The sequence below is a fragment of the Ochotona princeps genome, chromosome 27 (assembly GCF_030435755.1).
Source record: "Ochotona princeps isolate mOchPri1 chromosome 27, mOchPri1.hap1, whole genome shotgun sequence".
Classification (NCBI taxonomy): Eukaryota; Metazoa; Chordata; class Mammalia; order Lagomorpha; family Ochotonidae; genus Ochotona; species Ochotona princeps.
In genome coordinates, this window is record NC_080858.1 from 1,748,212 (window position 1) to 1,768,222 (window position 20,011).

At 54.7% G+C, this 20,011-nt stretch overlaps 1 protein-coding gene across 2 annotated transcripts in view; it reads right to left on the reverse strand.

Annotated features, from left to right (window-relative positions):
- Positions 1-19,472, reverse strand: part of BID (BH3 interacting domain death agonist) — a 90,270-nt gene extending 70,798 nt beyond the window's left edge. Inside the window, exons 1-5 of one of the 2 annotated variants that reach the window (XR_009244335.1) lie at positions 19,408-19,472; positions 17,189-17,405; positions 13,994-14,130; positions 12,044-12,256; positions 10,356-10,582 (exon numbers count right to left, since the gene is read on the reverse strand). Coding sequence is in view for 1 of the 2 variants with exons in the window: in XM_058656136.1 (XP_058512119.1) it covers positions 10,571-10,582; positions 12,044-12,256; positions 13,994-14,130; positions 17,189-17,405; positions 19,408-19,419 (591 nt within the window). In the remaining variant the exon portion in view is untranslated. Of the gene's footprint in view, positions 1-10,172; positions 10,583-12,043; positions 12,257-13,993; positions 14,131-17,188; positions 17,406-19,407 lie in introns of those variants that run through there. The other variant, XM_058656136.1, reaches the window with a different exon arrangement.
- Between the last annotated feature and the right edge of the window lie 539 nt (positions 19,473-20,011).

A 20,011-nucleotide genomic window follows, 5' to 3' on the forward strand; every position in this document is an offset into this window, starting at 1 on the left:
TGAATTTCAAGATGGGAGGCCACCTCGAGATGAGCAAGGCCTATTGTGCCCAGCCTCAGCCCAGCGCTGCCCAGGGGAACAGTGCAGCCCAGGGGAGCCTGGCACAGCCCAGGGGAGCCCAGCGCAGCCCAGGGGAGCCAAGCGCAGCCCAGGGAAACGCAGCGCAGCCCCAGGGGAGCACAGTGCAGCCCCAGGGGAGCCTGGCACAGCCCAGGGGAGCACGGCGCAGCCCCAGGGGAGCCTGGCACAGCCCAGGGGAGCACGGCGCAGCCCCAGGGGAGCCTGGCACAGCCCAGGGGAACACAACGCAGCCCTGGCCTGGCCGAGGAGAGGCAAGGTGTTTCCTTTCGTCTGGCCCGACGCACCCCTAAAGGCAGAGAGGAGCAATGTGCCCTTGCGAGGCTGAGGGCCGCAGTGTCTGCAGAGCACACGTGGTTTTTATAAACAGGCCATTTCAGATTCAGTTAATAAATGTAACACATGACTTTTTTAGATCCTGAAATTTATACTAAAATTACTTGACCCACCCTTACCACTAAAACCCAATGCTTTCAATGTTCTTTCTTTTTGAAAAAATAAAACCTGCTCCCTGAAGTGTTACATTGTTAACTGATCAGGAAAAGCTCTGAGAACGCCTCCCCTTGTTCCTGTTCTGAAGGGTCTTGTTGTGCCCTGACTGAGGTGGCTGCAGGTGAGGGGCCGGCAGCACCGGTGCAGAAAGGCTCCTGGCATTGACAGGTGCCCTGGAGTTTTCTGTATTCAGCCGGTCGCTCTGCTCCTGTTTCCTTAGGCTAAGAGACAAACTCGTTAAGTCATTTTGACTGTCGCTACCTTTTTCATAAAGCCTTTTCTTTCAGACTGGACTTGTCTAAGCCCTGGATCTCATGCCCAGCCACCAAGCACATCTGAGCTCTGATGGCAACCCCTGGCCTGGGACCCCAGGCCTGCTCCCTCCCCTCACCCCCCCCCCCCCCCCCCGCCACAGAGCAGGGGAACAGCGGGACAGTGGGGTCACACCCACCGTGCAGTAGGCTGGGTTTGGCTGGTTTGTTGTGGGTGCGTGGACTTCCCCCTCTGGAACGCTTGTTGCTTTCTGCGGAAGGGCAGATGTCACTGTCCCCAAGCTGTCCACACTCCTCTCTCTGGCAGCAGAGTGTGGCCTTCCAGCAACTCTGTTTTTTTCACTGTTGCTTTAGAATATTCCTCCAGATCCTCCTCCCCCTCCTCTTTCCTTGAGGGGGCAGATGGCAGGCAGCCATTGCTTTCTGCCCCAGCTTAAATGTTGGAATCCAAGGTAAAGGAAAGATGCAGCGTTAAATTTAGCTTCCTGGAATTCTCACCAGGGTTGGAAAAATCGTGGTCCTACCCCCGCCCCCCAATTCTTCAGCCAACACAGGGAAGCCCTGAGCCCTCCAGAGCCTTCCTGCCGGCTGCATTCACTCTAAGGATTTCTAGCAACTAGGCAAAAAGGAAGCTGACGAAGGTTTCTTGAGTTACAAGTGCCAGTTTCTGCCCCCAGGGTCAGTACCCAGTGTGCCTTAGAGGACTCCCGGAACCGTCGCCCTCTAGAGAACGTTCTAGGTAACTGCAGCATCCTTGTAGTCCACACCCAGAGGCATCCTTGCCCGTGTTTGTGGCCCATCTCCTAGTAAGTGGTGAACCAGGGAGGGATGTGGTTATCTGAACTGCAGCAGGGCCCGCCTTGGTGCCAGTCCTCCGTGAAGTGATGCCTTGCTGCCTGCCTTCTCCCCTGGTGGTGTGGCAGACACCTGCGCCACTGCCCACGCTTGACATTTGAATTTCTCGATCATGTTAAGAGATGCAGAAATAAAACGGTTCCGCCTTCTCTTTTCTCCTAATTTTTTTTTTGAAAGATGTACTTATTTTATTGGAAAGGCAGATACACAGAAAGATCTTCTGCCTGCTTTTTCACTCCCCAAGAGGCCGCAATGGCCAGAGCTGAGCTAATCTGAAGCCAGGAACCAGGAGCTTCTTCCGGGTCTCCCACATGGATGCAGTGGCCCAAGGCTTTGGGCCATCTTCCACTGCTTTCCCAGGCCACAGACTGGGAGCTGTGTGGGACGTACAGCGCCTGAGACAGGAATCGGTGCGTGCAAAGCAAGGATTTAGCCTCTAGGCTATCGCTCTGGACCCTCTCCTAATTTCTTAAGTCTTTAAAAACTCGTCTTTCAAAGGATTTGAGGCTGGCTGGTGACTGTCTTACAGCCCGTGAGCTGTTTCCTATGCAAGTATTGCCTTGTGTGCAGTCAACAGTGCCTGTCCCTGGGGAAATGGGTCTTGGCTGCTGAACACCCATCGACACGGAGGAACGTGTGAAGTTAGGGTGGCTCCTCCCTGCTGGAGTGTGCCTTCCCCACTGAGCACTTGGTGTGTGCCAGGGTTGCCCAATGCCCTCACACTCCCTACCGCACTGGCACAGTTAACAGGGTGAACCCTGTTCCTCAGCTCGGGTCGTCTCCTGGCACGCAAGTGGCAGTGATGTGAATTTGTCTAGTTTTTACTAACCTTATGACCCTACGAAGCAGTATTGGCAGGCTCCTGGCAATACCTGTGCCAGCTGATTCCCGCAGTGGGCATGGGTCAAAGGCAGTGTACGCTGCTGGCTGTGCTGTGTGCCCTGGAGGGGGAGCCTTCCCACGAACCTGCACAGCCCAGTGGATTCCAAGCCTGAGCCTTTAGAACATGAGTCAAGTTCTAGGCGGGGCTGTCGCCAACTCCTACCTGCACCAGGTGTCTGCCCTTTCTGTAGTGGTCCTGGCAGTCATGGCGGGGTCTTGGTTAGGGCAGTGGTTTTGCTCTAATGGTTAGGTCATGTAACACAAGTGCTAATACTAGGCCGGTGAAGGCAGCCCCACGACACCTTAGGTTTCAATCCCTGTTTCTGCCGTCGGCCTGGGTGGTCAGGTGGGGTGGGGAGCGCCTGTAGGTGTGGCTCGGCCACTCAGCAGCTTGGGGAAAGTAGGTGGGGCACGGGCACAGCTTTCTCAGAGGCTCAGACTGGGGGCATCCCATGGGACACGTGGGCTCCAGGGTGTGGGACAGTGGGGCCCTGTCACTCCTGGGCTTGCCTTGTTCATAAATTGCTGCGAAGTGGCGACTGCAGTGTTCCTAAACTGGGGTGTTCCGTCTTTCTGCATTTAACTCTGCAGGCTCTCCCCAGTTTGCCCTGCTCCCTGCATGGAAGACAGCCAGGTGCTCGTTGGAGGTTCACAGAGCCTGAGCCCTGGCTAGACAGCTGCTGCATTGCATGCTCAGGTTGGAACTGTTCTCAGGGACACTCGCAAGACCTTGTCATAAGCTAAAAAGTAGCAGCTGGCTCCAGAAGGTTCTTTCCCTGTTCTCCCCTCTCCCAAGGGGCAATTTTATAGTGAAGCCACTCACTTTCATGTTCACACTACTAGAAAAAAATGGTTAATAGATAACACTACTTACGACAAAAGTTAAGACCTTTAAAAATCCCATGTTTTTTTTTGCCTCCCTCTCTGGGGACAGGAAGTTGAGGTGGATCTTCCCTGTCCAGGTCTGGAATAACTCAGTTTGTTCTGGCGAGTTCCAGTTGTCAGAGTGACACGGGTGGGGTACTGGACGGAACCAGAGGCACAGACAGACCTTACTTGGCTTCGAGCTGCGGCCTCTTGGCTATGGTAGCCTTCTGTTTCTTTCCACCTTCAGGTTAAAAGTGCCTCTTCCTACTTTATTCCTTGAGTAAATTCAGATTTATTGTTTTTAACAATCTCAGAAATTAAATGGTACTTTTGGTAAGTCATGAATAGCATTTTACTTGAGCAGTGTGTTCATCCTGTCGTGTGTGCGGAGTCCCGTCCGCCATGCCTGCTGCAGCTCCGACTGGCTCGGTGTGTTCCTGTGGACTCTGCTGGCTCCTGTGCTGGGCCCCTGGCTCATCTGCCGCTCACCAGGGGGACGTCATGAATTGCGCTTCCTCTCAGAGGCAGTGTGTGGACAAGAACCCACTCCAGGTTGCAATAAAATGAGATTTGAAGAAAAGCGACGGGCTCACCGTTCTGTTCATGGGGGAAGCTGGCGGAGAGAAGCCCTCTCCAGTGATGGTGTAGCTCTGACTCCGCCTTCTGCAGTTAGGGTCCTTACGCCCCAAAGACGGACACTCAGCATCCCAGTCCCAATCAGCACAGCTGGCGCAGCTGGGCAGCCAGGGGAGGCTGTGGGGTTCAAGTGCTAAAGAGGCTTTGAGCATCTCCGCGGTCCATGCGAGCTCCCGGGCAAGGTCAGAAACAATCTTCTCTAGTGAGCTGGTCCCACCTTTCACAATAGAGTTCACTTCACCAGTACCTGAAAAGCAACAAAAACCGTATTTGCTAAGCAAATACCTCTCAATTACATCCCCAAATTACAGTGCCAGGGCAAAACCCCCTAACTCCTGGGGTACCCCCTAGTCAGGGTTGGGCCATGTTTAAGGTTGGAATGTCTGTGTCTGATGTGGTGGGATCTTGCCATGTCAGCAGAAGAGGGGTGTGACGCTGCTTTACGATCAAGAAGGCGTGTCTGGGTCAGACTGCAGAGGTCTACACAGACTGTTCCAGGCTATACGAAAATGAAGGAGTCAAAGCATTTTTAAAGATTGATTTATGTATTTGAAAGTCAATTAGAAGTCTTCTTTCCAAAAAGAAAAAAAAAAAATTTTAAAAGTCTTCCTTCCACTGGTTCATGTCCCCAGATGGCTGCACTGGCTGGAGCTGAAACCCAAGCCACGAGCCTGGAGCTTCTGGGTTTTCTTACATGGCTGAAGGAGCCTGAGAGATTTTGAGGCTTTTTTCGCTGCTTTTTTTATTGTATAAATTTTATTTTTGATAAGCTTTACATATTTGACTAGGGTGCAGAGGGTCAAGGGCTAGAGGAAAGTGGGAGGAACCGTTGTTTCCACATTTTCTTTTTTTCCTTCCTGTATCTGATGGAAGGGGAGAGATTAGGGGAGAAGCCACACCCACCCTCCCAACCATCCCAGGGTCCCCGGTGTGGGGCATGCTCTGAGGGTCCCACTCAAGTAGTTTTGCTAGTTCAACAGTTCTGGATTGCCGTCAATCTTGCCATTCCAATCATGATGAAATCTCTCCAGACTCCACTGGCTGACGTAGTCCACCTTAGAGTCTCTGTTTGCCCAGGTATGCACTGCCAACCCTTGGCTGGGGTAGTTGATCAATTTGTTCTGTCTTCTATCCTCTGTTATGGTACCAGGTGTCCTCTCCAGGCTCCAATGTACTGCCGTATCCTCCCTGTGTACCTGGATATGCTGTCCACTGCTCTATGCCAGTGTAGAGGCCCACGGTCAGACCGTGGAACCTGTAATTTCCTCCATGGTTGGACTTGAGTTCGGTGGTTTGGGGAAATTCCCAAAGAAACTTCATCTGAGGTGATCCCAGACCTGATTCGTGTGTGTGCTTGCCAATACAGGGTCTGGCTCAGTCTGTCGCCCAGTCAGCCTATGCACACACTGTTAGTTGCAATTACGGGGTCAGTTGTCTCCAGCCCTGTTTTTTACACAAACTATTGGGTGTTGCAGTCCAGTCTTATCCTGCCCCCGCACACATCAGTGGGAGCTGCAGCCTAGTTGGAGCAACCCACAATAAACCCCACCAGGCCCGCCTCCTGCCATGGTTCCCATGCTTGCCAGTGTATACAGCACACTGGTTCTGTTTATCCCACATCCCATTCAGCTGTCATACATGTCAATGGGCATTGAAGCCTAGTTCAACCCAACCAGCCCCACTATCCAGTCCACACACACTTGCTGGTGGGTGCCACTCCGTCTAGCCATGCCTGTCCCAGTCCTGGTTCTCATTCTCACCAGTCGGACTGGCAACCCAAGAGGGAGGTGCTCTGTTTCCCTGCTGGGCCCACTGATTTTCCAGGATCTTACATTCTACAGGTGGTTCTGCAGTTTAGCTTGATTTTGTCCCCCAAGCCACCATCTGCTACGTGATGCTGCAGCAAATCCCAACCAACCTTCACCCCCTCTAGGTTATGCACATACCAGTAGGTACAGTCTGCCCAGCCTGGCTTGTCTCCAATCCAGCTTACATCAGGGCAACAGGTGTTTTAGCCCTTTCCAGCCTGTCTGCCCCCAATCCCCGCTCTCACACTCACCGTAGGAATAATGACCTAGCAGGGGAACTCCTTGCAGCCCCCTTATTGGGTTTACCCATTCTTCCCCGGTTGGATGCTATGGCCCAGTCTGGCATGGCCCACCTCACCTTGGCATTTCCCAGTGGGTGCTGTAGCCTGGCCTGGCCCAGCCTACCCCCACTTCCAGCTCATGTTGTTGGGGGCTACAGCCTAACCAGCCCAGCCAGCCTCCAGTCCTGGCCCTAATGTGGACTGGCTGGTATTGCAGCCCAGACTGACATGATTTCACCATTCTGTTTCTCGGATTTGCCAGTGGGTGATATGAACTGGCCCAGCTTGGCTTGCCCCAGACCTAAGCCAAAGGTAAGCCTGTGGGTGCTGTATCCTGGCCTGGTCTGGGCTGCTCCCTGCCCTCACCTGCAGGGACTGTGTCCTGGCAGAGGAGTTTCCAAGCTCCTCCATCAGAACCTCTCCCAATGCCAGATCTCGCACACACCAGTGGGCCCATGGGCCAACCCTGCTTAGTCTACCTCCTGTCCTGGTAGGAACAATGTCCTTTCCTGTCCGGCCCTTACCCATTCTGGTTCTTATTATTGGGTGCTACAGCCCAGACAAGCCTGCTCCATACTCAGACACAGCTCATGCATGGCTCAGCAGCGACAGAGATCTAGTCTAGTCCATCTTGGTTCTCACGAACTCCAATGGGTGCTGGAGTCTAGCCCAGTCCTGCATGCCCCAGACCCAGTTCACACCATGCTGAGGGACTCTACATCCATGTCCAGACAAGATCACAGCGCCCACTCTGGCCCCACGCTCGCTAGTGGAACCCACAGCCCAGCCAGGGTGTCCCTTTAGCTCCCCAACCAGGCCTGATTCCAGCCACAGATCTCATGTGTGCTGATGGTTGCTCTGACCCAACTTGGCATAGTCCCTCCTCTGTCTTGGCCTTTGCCTTCGGATGCAGCCTGGTCTGGTCCAGCCAGCCCCTGGTCTCAACTCTCGCTGGTGGTGCTGCAATCTTGCCCTGCTCAGCCTGCTCTCATCCCTGGCTCATGTAAACCAGGGGGTGTGGCAGCCTAGCCTGGCATGACCTGCATTGCATCCTGATTCCTGCGCTTGCCAGTGGGCTATGGTTTGCTCTGCCTCACCTTCCAAAACCAACTCACACACTTGCTGACAGATGGAGCTGCCCTGCCTGGCCAGCTCAACACCCAGGCCTGGACCGTGTGCTCACCAGCGAGAGCTTTGACCCACTAGGGAAGTTTCTTAGGTTCCCCCTCTCGGGCCAGTTCCAGATTTCACACTTCCCAGTGGGTGCTAGGCTCTTACCCGGCATGGCCTGCCCCATCCATCCATCCATCCATGTGTTTGTGTGAGCTAGTGCGTTTTGGCCTGCCCTACATCCTGTTTTAGGGTATTCATGCGGGTACTGCAGCCTGGACCTGGCTCGATTGTTCCCAGCCCCAATACTGGTGAGCATCTGTGAGTTCCACGATTGCCTAGCTCAGCCCATTACCATTCCAATCTCAAGCTAACCAGTGGGATGTGCAGTTTCACAGGGTTGGGTCCACATATCCCCCACAGAATCCACGCCTGAACCTGGTTCTCTTGCGTGCTGGTTTGTGTCATGGCTGTCTGATGTGACTCATCCCCTGGTCTGACTCAGGCAGGTCCCCAGCCATAGCTTGTATGTGCACTGGTGTGTGGTAGTCAGCCATGTTCCATGCTAACAAGCCCAATCCAGGACTTCCATGTGGGCTGGTGGATCAGTCTGACCCATAAAGATCTTTAGGTCTCTCCCCTCCAAATCACCAGGTCTCAGTCCCCTCGCTAACTTCTAAGTACAGAAGCCCTGTCATTGGGTGTTCCTCTGAATTGATTCCTTGCTTGCATGCACAGTGGCATTATCCATGGCCAGCCCTAGTTAGTGATTTCATACCAAGACCCCAGAGCTCACTGCTGGGCGGCCTGCAGGCAGAGCCCAGTGCCAGTTGGCGCTCTGACCCACAAGCCCAGGACCCTCCCCTTGCCTAGCAGTGGTGGAAGGAAGGTAGGATGCCCAGCCACCTGCACTATGCGGGATGCCACCGGCACGGGTGGCAACTTTGTCAGCGCCATGGTGCTGGTCCTGCTAGAAGATTCTGATAAGGCACCGAATTATTTGCTGTTTGACATCTGTATTTTGACTTGGCTACTGTGTTTTTGTTTCAAAGATTTATTGCATTTGAAAGGCAGAGTTTCAGAGAGGAGAGAGAGAGATCTGCTGGATTATTCTCCATGTGGCCATAACAGCCAGGGCTAATTCATGCTGAAGCCAGGAACCAGGAGCTTCTTCTAGGTCTCCCACGCGGGTGCAGGGGCCCAAGGCTTTGGGTCATCCTCTGCTGCTTTCCCAGACCACAAGCAGGGAGCTGGATGGGAAGTGGAGCTGCCGGGATTAGAACCGGCGCCCATATGGGATCCCGGGGCTTTCAAGGAGAGGACTTTAGCCGCTAGGCCACGGTGCCGGGCCCGCTATTTCTAACCCTAAGCATTTCCCTGTTGCTTCTTGCATTCTGAGAGGTACTCCTGGAAGAGGGGACCACTTCGGGTGTCAAAGTTTAGGACTTTTAACTGCTCCTCCATCCTTTACTGCTAGAACCTGATGCTCGCGGTTGCACAAACGAATCGAGGCAGGTAACCGGAATCTGCAGGTGGATTACTGCAGGGGCACGCCCACCTCTGGCACACCATCAGCTCAAAGTGCAGTCAGAGTTTTGACTTCCCCAGGAAAAGGAAAGGTCTTGGTTTTGGAAATGGTGGTTTGTGTGGGCTGTTAGCTGACTCTCACATCTTTCTAACTCCCCCAGGTTTGTCTTCGTGACTGGAGAATCCCACTAAAAAAAAAAAAAAGCCAGACACCTCCATACAGGGGTTGCAGCTCCCCACTGTGCCTGCCAGGCGTGAGAGGAACACTGTGTCCTTGGAACTAGGATGCCCCCCTCCTGATGGAAAGTCTTCATGTGAAATTCATTTGGCAATTCTGTGAAACAGACCCTGCTGTGAGGCCTGTGTCCCAAGGCTTGTACTTTGAATAAACAGTAGTTTGCTTTTTTTAGTTGCTCTTTTTTTCTGCTCTATGACTTTTTTTTTCCTTTAAAGAATTATTTATTTTTATTGGAAAGTCAAATATACAGAGGAGGAGAGACAGAGAGAAAGATCTTCCATCTGTTGATTCACTTCCCAAGTGGCTGCAATGGCCAGAGCTGAGCTGATCTGAAGCCAGGAGTCCAGAGCCTTTTCCGGGTCTCCCACATGGGTGCAGGGTCCCAAGGCTTTGGGGCCGTCCTTGACTGCTTTCCCAGGCCACAAGCAGGGAGCTGGATGGGAAGTGGGGCACCGGGATACAAACTGGTGCCCATAGGGGATCCTGGTGCGTGCAAGACGAGAACTTGAGCCACTAAGCTACTGTGCTGGGCCCAACTTACTTTTTAAAATTATTTTTGATGGTGTTTATACAGTTGAGAAGGACCGATGCCCATGTGGACCAGCGATTAGGGTGGGAAAAGCCAAGGAACGGGGGAAACTGAATGAGACAACTGCTTCGAAATTTTTTTTTTCTTCAGTATCTGGAGGAACAGGGAAATAGAAGGGGAGAGGGCTGCCCCCAGGAGTGTGACTGCATCAGTAGCCAGGGATGTGGGATGGCCACTCAATATATAATCTGCTTTCGCGTCTAAGCTTTTACATCTAATGTTCTTTATTATTATTACTATCATTATTTTGGCTTTAAAACTATTTCAAATGTGAGATGCCTCTGATCTACTGGTTCAAGCCAACAACCCGAAAATGGCTAGACAGCCACATCCAAGAGCTGAGAGTTTGTCTTGGTATTCCTGGGTGGGTCTCCCGGTGGGCAGTGGGGCGCAGGGTAGCATTAGCAGGGAGTTGAAAAAATGCCCCAAAGGCCCGTGCCAGACTCTCCCCCATGGGGGTTTGCCGTTAGCACTGCTGGCAGCCTTCCAACACCTCCCTCTAGCCCCAGCTGCTGCCCCGCTTCCGGGGTCCCCCCACTGCAGAACCGAGGGGTCCGGCAGCCTGGGAGCCTTGTAGGGGGCAGGCAAGGAGGAGTCCAGGGAGGTGTCCTCAGGCGTGGACAGCTAACCTCCCAGCAGTGATGTCTATGGCCAAAAGAAGGCCCAGTGTGGAAATGTAGGGGGATGGTACGAAATCCACTCAAGTATGTGCAAGTTGACATTTCTCATTCAAGTATATTCATGTAGAAACGGTCTAAAACAGGGCCCCAGCTTAAATCACCAGCTTGAAAATACTATGCAATAAATAGCTACAACCCAGGTGCAGGGTTCTGGAGGTAACTGGCTGGTGGCCAGGGCAGTGCTCCTGCACAGGGGCTGTTCTCCTGCTGTCCGGATTGGAGGACTTCAACAGCCGTGCTGCTGTGGTCATCCATTCACTCCAAGCCCTAGGGAGGGAGAGGAAGAACACTTTGAGCCCATCTTACACACCAGGATTCCGTGCCCGAATGTTCCCCCGAAACCCAACCCGCCCATCCCTGCACCTCCACTGTGTAACAAGGGAGCAGCTTATGTCATCCAGGCACCAAGGCAAACGTGTGGGTTGGAGGAGGCACACATGCCTCGGCCCTCAGTATCTGGTCACTTTGGGGGACAACGGCCACACCTTCCTCTCTGACAGGTGCCCAGGATGTTTGCAGACTGCCCTTGTGCATGCTGTCCCAGTCACCCTCCTCTAACTGATAACCATGACACACAGGGAAGGTTCTCGAAGCTTATCAGCAAACACTAACAGAGCTAGATGCTACCTGTTCATCTACTCTATTTCAAAGGTAGAGATGGAGTTCTTTGGCCACTGGCTCACTGCCCAAGGCTCACAATAGTCAGGAACCTTCGTCTGTGTCTCTCAGTTGAGCGGCAGGGACTGACAGTCAATGCTCCTCGCAGGGTGTGTGTCAGCAAGACACTGGGAGGGAGGTGGCACTTGACCCCAGGCACCTGGATGCGGGATGCGGATGGCCAAGTGGCACACTGATGACCTTGGAGATGTCAAACGCCCCATTTCCCCATCCCCCCATTAAGCATGTTTAAGAACTGGGCACAGTGGCAAATGTGCAGCTTGTGGGCCTGCGGCTCATTTCTGGGCACGTAGACTCCAAGCCTCGGTTCCATTTTTTTTTTTTAAGATTTATTTATTTTTATTACAAAGTCAGATATACAGAGAGGAGGAGAGATACAGAAGATCTTCCATCTGATGATTCACTCCCCAAGTGAGCACAATGGCCGGTGCTGCGCCGATCTTAAGCCAAGAGCCAGGAACTTCCTCCAGGTCTCCCACACAGGTGCAGGGTCCCAAGGCTTTGGGCCGTCCTCAACTGCTTTCCCAGGCCACAAGCAGGGAGCTGGATGGGAAGTGGAGCAGCTGGGATTAGAACTGGAGCCCACATGAGATCCCGGGGCGTTCAAGGCGAGGACTTTAGCCGCTAGGCCACGGCGCCGGGCCCCGGTTCCATTTTCCATTCTGACTCTTGCCCCTGTAGAGCCTGGGAGGTGACAGACAATGGCTGCAGTATTTGGGTCCTTGTTCCCCATGTGGGAGACCCAGAGGAAGTTCCTGGCTTCAGCTTTGCCCAACGCCTACCCTGGTATTTGGGGAATGAACCGGCAGATGGAGACTCCTCTGTTGTCTATCTGCCTTTCAAACAAACAAATACAAGTTACTTAAACACTGGAATCACACCTGTCTTGTGACAGGTGACCTGAAGACACCTGTTGTTTCCCCAGCTGTGCTCCTCCGTCCCGCCACAAACAAAGCTCAGGACCTGAGCACGCAGGTGCCCGTGAACCCCTCCACCGCAGAGCCCTCCCGCCGGGCAGGAAGTGGTTGGGGCACATCAGCCAGTTCTCACATTGCCAGCTAGGTTCCTCACGTAGACGAGCAGGTCTTGGTGAATCAAGGTCACCGCCGTCCGAAAGACGGTCCGCAGCAGGGACGGTGCGTGCTCCGCCACCTTCTTAGCCAGCAGCATGGTCAGCATCAGCATGGCCTTCTCCTTCTCCATGTCTGCAGGCCACGTCTTCATCGCCTGCCCCACAGCTGAGGCCAGCTGCTTCCTTCTGTCCTGTGAAGGGTCGCAAGGCACGGGGGGCTTACTACACCGTTTCCTTCGGGAGCAGCCCCCAGCGCCCAGCATGAAGCAGCAACGCCAAGGTTCGGCACTAGAGGGCGATACAACGGGAAGCCCTGTTTGGCTCCCTGCGTTCACCAGTGGAGGGGACCTTTTCTTGGCTCAGGGCCATTGGGATATTTGATAACACCATTCCAGAACAATATGCAATTAGCAATACTAACTGTGCTTGGAGACACTGCTTTTCCACCTGTGGCTGCTTTGATAGGACCCTCGGGTCAGAGGGTTCCCACCCCAGCACAAGTCACTCCTGTCCCTGAGAAACTCGAATAAAAGTTGAGGGCCTGGTGCAGTAGCCTAGTGGCTGAAGTCCTCTCCTTGCAAGCGTCAGGATCCCATATGGGCGCTGGGTCATGTCCTGGCTGCTCCACTCCCCATCCAGCTCCCTGCTAGTGGCCTGGGAAAGCAGCTGAGGATGGCCCAAAGCCTTGGCACCTGTACCCATGGGGAGACCCGGAAGAGGCTCCTGGCTGGCTTTGAATTGACTCAGCTCTGGCTGTTGCAGCTGCTTGGGGGTAAACCAACAAACAGAATATCTTTCTCTCTGTCTCTCCTTTCTATAAATCTGCCTTGCCAATAAAATAAATACAACTAAGGAAAAAAAAAATGTGAGCCAATTCTCTCAGGGGTCGCAGGCCCAACGCCCTGGGAGCTCTGAGTCCCACTCCTGCCCATGGGACAGGCAGCAGACCACAGACCAGTGGATTAGTGACCCTTGGGAGAAACTTGTATCATGGGAACTTGAATTGACACCTGTGGAGCTTGCAAGGGTGCCCTCTGAAATGCCACAGCATTGCCAGGCACTTCTGCAGCCAGGGCCGAGAGGGTAGGGGACCCCAGGAGGCTCCGTGGCCGACCCTGACTCATGAGTGTGTATCCGGGTGCTGCCTGGATTTTCAGCTGTTGAGTGAAACCCTCCTCTCTTCTAGCTACAGGTGTGTGCCTGCGGTTCTGGGCTCTGGCGCTCTACCCGCTGCTAGGTTGCTGCTGGAAGGGCACACCCCGCCATGGACCCATCCCTGTCTCCCTACAGCACCAGCCTAACAGCAGTAGCTGTTCTACAGAGGGGTAGCTCTGTATGTCTCTGGATAAGCGATCTGAAGTTCTGTCTGGGTGATGGCGAGCTTCTGGCGCAGCGTGTTAAGCTGGCATCCCATGCTGGAGCACCAGTTCAAGTCCTGGCGGCTCCACTTCTATCCAGCTCCCTGCTAATGTCCTGGGAAAGCAACAGAGGATGGTGCAAAGTGCTTGGGCACTGGCCATCCGAGCGGAGTTCCTGGCTTCAGCCTGGCCCAGCCCCCACTGTTGTAGCCATGTGGGGAGAGAGCCATTAGATGGAAGACTTCTGTCACCCTTCCAAATAAATAACTAACAATCTTCAAAACTCACAGTTCTCTCTCGGAGGCTGCATTACAATCCCTAAGGCTGAAGGACGGGTCAGTTACTCCTGGCAGTCACCTGCAGGCTATTCGTCCTCTCACAGGCTTCGGTCCCTAACTCTGGTTACATCACAGCAGTTCTGACCGACAGCCCTGCTGCGACTCCACTCCCCCAGACCAAAGCCCTACACCTGGCACTCACGGTGCCCAGCACAGACTGTCCGTCCAACTGATGGTCCAAGAAGCCCTCCCACTTCCCACAGGCATGGGTGGGTCCTGTTCTTCTGCTCACCTCCTCCGACCGCCCGTTCCTGAACTCGGCAACCAGGTTGTTCACCAGGCCTGGCTGGATGTGGCGGTCCATCCTGTCCCCAATTTGGGCGAGCCGCCTGGCGATATTCCTGATGACCTCCTCTTGGCTCTCAGAATCTGAGTGTCAGGGCGGAGGGAGTCAGAGACAGAGAAGGTTCAGATAGACCCCAGTGCACACCTTCTCCCAGCCCAGCCCAGCCCAGCCCACAAAGCTGCCTTCTGCTTCTGCAGCCAGACTGCTGGGAAGACCTGGGTCTGGGCAGAGGTCATAGCCAAATACTGGCTGGAGGTACAGGCCTCTTTCCAGTCACCTGCCCATAGGCAGGCTCAGCTTGCTGGCTATTCAAAAGTGTGGGCCCCCTGAGGGCTAAGTGTGGCTGCCAATTTCAGGCATCGGCATATAAGAAGTGTCTGGAAGATGCTGTGCCAACCGTCCTGCCCCGGGATTAGGCACCCTACTCCTTTGCTAATAGGGTGGCTGAGGCATGCATACTGTCCCCCAGTCCCTTCTCCTAGCAAGCCCCGGACCCTAAGCTTCTGTTATGGGAGCTTGCATTGACATCTGTTGAGCCTGCACGGGTGCCTCCTGAAATGCCAGGCTCCGTGTGGCTCCCTGGCCTCCCCATGGACTTGACCGTGGTATGTGAAGTACCAACACAGCATCACTTCTTAAAACCCCGGGGTCGAGTGTTTCGTTTAGTGGCCAAACACACCATTCCTAACCCAGCTGAAGACTCCAGTTTCCTGCTGGGGCACCTGGGAAAGCAGGAGAGGATGGGCCAAGTGCTTGGGGCGCCGCACACACCCAGGAGAACCGAATGGAGTTCCTGGATCCTGGCTTCTGCCTGGTCCAGCCCTGGCTGTTGCGGTAGCCCCTTGGAGAGTGAGCCAGCGAATGGAAGGTTCTCACTGTCTCTCTCCCTCTCTGTCTCTCGTGCGCTTAACTCTTCAAGTGCAGAAATGAATTTTCTTAAGAATGCAGAACAGCTCTGCCGGTGCTGGCCTCTGCCGGAGCAACGAGTCGCACACAGCCTGGCCTCCTTGACTGCCGACTTCCTTCACATGGTCTCTGTCCAAGTGCTTGCTACACTCACTCAGTGCAGCTCTCACAGGGCCTGGGCTTTCACAGCTCCCAGCTTCTGCTTAAGCTACCGCCATTCTGTCTTTCCACTTTCCCCAAAGAACCCGACAACACTGCGTTGGGGGTCAGAGGTCCCCGCCCCCCGCCCCCCGCCCCCGACTTCTCATAGCATCGCTGGCCTGAGTCTGCACCTCATCCACTATCCTGCAACCTCTCCACCTGCTGTGCACCTGTGTTCCTCCCCTCGGGCCTCGAGCTCCGAGCCGTCAGGATGTGCATAGGACTAAGTGAATGAACTCAGGGCGGCTGCAGCCTCTCCGGCGCTGCTGGCCGCCGTGGACGGTCAGGGGCTTGGCTGGCCCGTGTGCTACCAGCGCTGCACTGAGTTTGCACAGAAGCCAAGCCAGGTCTACAGGCAAGGAAGGGCCTGTGTGGAGAAGAGCAAGACTGGCTGGCGTCTGCAGCAGCTTTGAGCCTAGACCTTGCCTCACGATCGAGTGCTTCTCTGTTCAGGGCCAGCCCAGAGACTTGCTGGCTAGGGAGCTGTTGGTGTACTCCATGGCCACCAGAGGGCAGTGCAACCCCCTACACAAAGGGACATGGCACAGCTGGATCCTGCGGTAGGGACTCTCTATTTTGTTTTACATCTTTAAAGACTGATTTTTAAAAATTATTATTGGAAAGTCAGATGTACAGAGAGGAGGAGAGACAGAGAGGAAGATCTCTTGTTCGTTGGTTCACTCCCCAAGCGGCTGTAATGGCCGGAGCTGAGCTGCTCTGAAGCTAGGAGCCATGAGCCTCTTCCAGGTCTCCCACGCAGCTGCAAGGTCCCAAGGCTTTGGGCTGTCCTGACTGCTTTCCCAGGCCACAAGCATGGAGCTCGATGGGAAGCAGGGGTGCTGGGATTAGAACTGGCACCCATATGGAATATGCAAAGTAAGGACTTTAGGTGCTAGGCCACGCCGCTGGGCCCCTGGCGAGGACTCAAACCAGGGTCTGAGTCACCTGTGAGGAAGGCAGGAAGCCCAAGGGCAGCACATTTCCAAGTGTCCTGTGTGACTCCAGCCTGTACATAGCCCGGGGCAGCCTCTGCCCACACAGCACCACTGACCATGGGCATGGGAACTCCGGCTGAGGCAGGCACGGAGGTCTGGAGACAGATGCGACACTGCGCCAGGGAGGCCAGGCTCTGGGGGGCCCTCACTCCACCTCTGATGAGCCCACCCTAGCCACCAACACTTCCTCACGCAGCAATGAGGCTCGGAACACTGTGATGTACCTGAAAGACCATGGGTCACCAAAACCAGCTACCACTTGTACTCAAAAATGCATCCCAGAGCAGCAGTGGGGCTCAGCTGGACCTGCTCAGGGCTAAAGTGTCCAAGTCACCTGCGAGGAAGGCTTAGGCTTAAGGCTTAGGGCTGTGTTCGCGAACGCCCTGTGGCAGCAACCAAACCAGGACCTGTGTAGGAAGGACCCACGGGTTGGTGTTTTTGAGAGTGGGAGACAACCACTTGCCATCCATCAGTTTGCTCACCATGAGGATGGGCTAGGAGCTAGGATCTCAATCCAGATCTCCCATGTGGTGGTGCCAGCCGGCTACGTGAGCAGTCACTGCTGCCTCCCGGGGTCTGCGTCAGCAGGAAGCTGGAGTCAGGAGTCAGGCTGGGAACCAAACCCAGGCACTCTGATGGGAGACATGGCATGCTGACCATCGGGTTGAACACCTGTCTCCTGCCCCCAGGGTTACCAAAAGCTCCCTGCGTGCTGGGAACTGCATATATCCAAGTTTGAGAATGCCTTAGGTCAGAGAATCCAAATGGTTCCCAAACTTTGATTTACATGGGAGAGCTGATAATACACACTATTCCATATTAGTTTCAGGCCCCAACACCTAAAAGGGGTTTTGGCTTCTCAGAACGGGAGTCCTTTCTGATGTGTTCACCCTAAAAGGCGGTCCCGGAGGCTAGCACAGCTGGACGCAATGGCGCACACAGCAAATGTGTGTCCTATAGGCACCCCGAGTCCCTCCCAGCCCGCAGATGCCCACATGCCACTGACGATGGCAGAGCCCAGCTTCAGCCGCGTGCCTACCTGCCCCTGCTCTCCCACCATGGAACTGGCTGGCCCGGTTGCCATCTGTCTGCAGCTCATCGTCGTAGGCATCAGCAGCTAGTGTGATTGGCGTAAGCAGCTCCCTGCCCAGCGCCTGCAGCTCATCATGCAAACTCTGGCTGGCACAGCTCTGCAGGAAGCCTAACACCAGCAAATTGGTGATGTGTTCGTCTCCGAGGCCTGGACCATTGCAAACCTAAGACGAGAGGGAGGCAAGGAGAGTGGGAAACAGGGCCAGGGTCAGCTGGAGGCCTTGTTGACAGCTGAGCAGGCAGGAGCCCACAGGAGCCCCAGGGGCATCAGTGCTCCGCAAGCGAGCTGAGGGCCCGCTTTAGCCAATTCCACCTGCAGATGCCAAACAGGGACGTGCGGTTCTGCTGCACGGCTCCTCTGCCACTGCTTCCTGAGGGCAGCCAGGGGGGTACAGGTGCTGCTCAGAGCCCCCAGAAACCCCGTGCAGCGAACCCTGCACCCCGGACCACAGGGGAAGAAACTTCTGCTATTGAAAGCTGGTCCGTGGCCCAGAAACCAGTACAAGCAACTTTTGCCCGAGGTCTTCCTTTGGAGCTGGGAACCTGTTCCTGGGCACCACCTTCGACTCTGCTGAAGCAAACGCCCACAGTCCCAGCTCCCACAAGAAAAGAGCTGCCTGGGAGGGGACAGAGGGGTTTCATGGGCAGATAAGGTGACCAGGGTCACCCACGACGCCATGTGCTTGCCAGCAGTGTCCACCTGGGCGCACAGGCACGGCACAGACAGAATGGAGTGACCACAAAGCAGGCAGTGTGCTTGGGAAGCGAGTGGGAAGTTTTGGCTTCTAAGCACAGACAGAATGTAGGACACGCCAGGTGTGGGACCTCTGGTGCCCTCTATCGACCAGTTAACAATAAGCCCTGGGCCCGGCGGCGTGGCCTAGCGGCTAAAGTCCTCGCCTTGAACCCCCGGGATCCCATATGGGCGCCAGTTCTAATCCCGGCAGCTCCACTTCCCATCCAGCTCCCTGCTTGTGGCCTGGGAAAGCAGTTGAGGACGGCCCAATGCATTGGGATCCTGCACCCACGTGGGAGACCCGGAAGAGGTTCCAGGTTCCCGGCTTCGGATTGGTGCGCACCGGCCCGTTGCGGCTCACTTGGGGAGTGAATCATTGGACGGAAGATCTTCCTCTCTGTCTCTCCTCCTCTCTGTATATCTGACTTTGTAATAAAATAAATAAATCTTTAAAAAAAAATGTAATTTCGGGCCCCTTACCCCCACGAGGGAGATCAGCATGGAGTTCCAGTCTCCTGGCTTTGGCCTAGGCCAGTGCTGGCCATCTTGGAGAGTAAAAGATCAGATGAGGCTCTCTCTCTCTCTCTCTCTCTGTCCCTGCACCTTATAAATAAATAAATCTTAAAAGAAAAGAAGAAGAGGCATCATAACCTGATAAAATCCATGCCCAGGGCTGGGTTTACTTACAAAGGGGATGGTTTAGGAAAATGCACCCCGCAGAGGTTAATGGGGTGACTCCAACCTGCAGGTGTTCAGGAATACAGAAGGGGGAGCAATGTGGCAGGGCAAGGACTGCCGGGCAGCTTTCCGATGGCACCAAGCAAAACTGGCCTTTCTTTTTCTTACATGTGTATTTATATATACACAAAGAGGCAAATGGCAGAGAAAGCTCCAACCCTCAGGTTCAATGCCCAGCTGCCTGTATGGACCTAGGCAGAGACTGAAGCCAGGAGCCAGGAGCCAGGACCCTAACAGGTCTCCTTATGGGGGAGGCAGGAAGCCCACCACCTGAGACCCCATGGCTAAGTGCGCAGGGAGCCGGAGTCAGGAGTTACGCACAGGCCTCCGACACGGGTCAGGGGCGTCTGAGCACTGGCGGAGCCCCAAGCACCGTGTTCTGACCGCTGATGGTTTTGACCTGGATAAGGGGTCATTGCCAAGATCGTCTCTGCTGTTTGCATGTCTGGCCCGCAGCATTCCTGCGCTTCTGTTAAGGAGACCCCTCCAGGCACCGAGCGCTTCTGTTGGCTCTCAGGGTCAGGGATGATAAGCTGGTGGTTAAATGTGATGCTCCTCTTTGCAAAGCTATCAAACAAGAGCCTGGGCTGGGGCAACGGACCCAAGGAGATAGAGCCGAGGACCCGGCTGACTCACAGCCACCTTCACGCCCCCTTTCCACAGCATTTGTATAAGAATCTTATGAGTCTGACCTTGGGATCCATGGCGCAGGCCGCGCTGGGCAGCTCCCCTCTCCCCTCTTGCTCCCGGATGTGCGATCGGCCAGCCTGGAAGAGAACACAGACTCAGGGTCGAGCAGGTCCCTGCGGGGACACCCCGTTCACAAACCTCCAGCAAGAGCAGGTGACGAGGTGCCAGGCTGGCACTCGGTCTCGCTGTGCCCGCTCTGGATGTGTCTCCTGCTCCCCGGCACACAGAAAACCAGAGACCGTTCCTTCCAGGAACTTGCCAGGGGCTTCAGCTCTCCCCAGGCAGGGTCCAGCGTCCAGCCTCCGAGGTCAAGGGTCCGGCTGCACATCCAGGAAGACCTCCTGGCTCAGGAAACTAGCGCAGCCTGGCCTACAAACTATGTCAAAACAAATACCCAGTTCATCAGTACTGCCTAGAAGTTTGCAGGGGATCTGTCTGACTAGGACACACCCACTGTGACAATGACTGCTCCCAAGAAGAAAACTCCCAACTCATTTCCTTGCTGAGCAACAGTTTGGGAGCGGCTCAACGAGCCCTGGGCAGTGCAGAACGCTGACTTTACGGGAGTGAAACAGCGTACATTAATCTTCCTTTAAAAAAGATGTA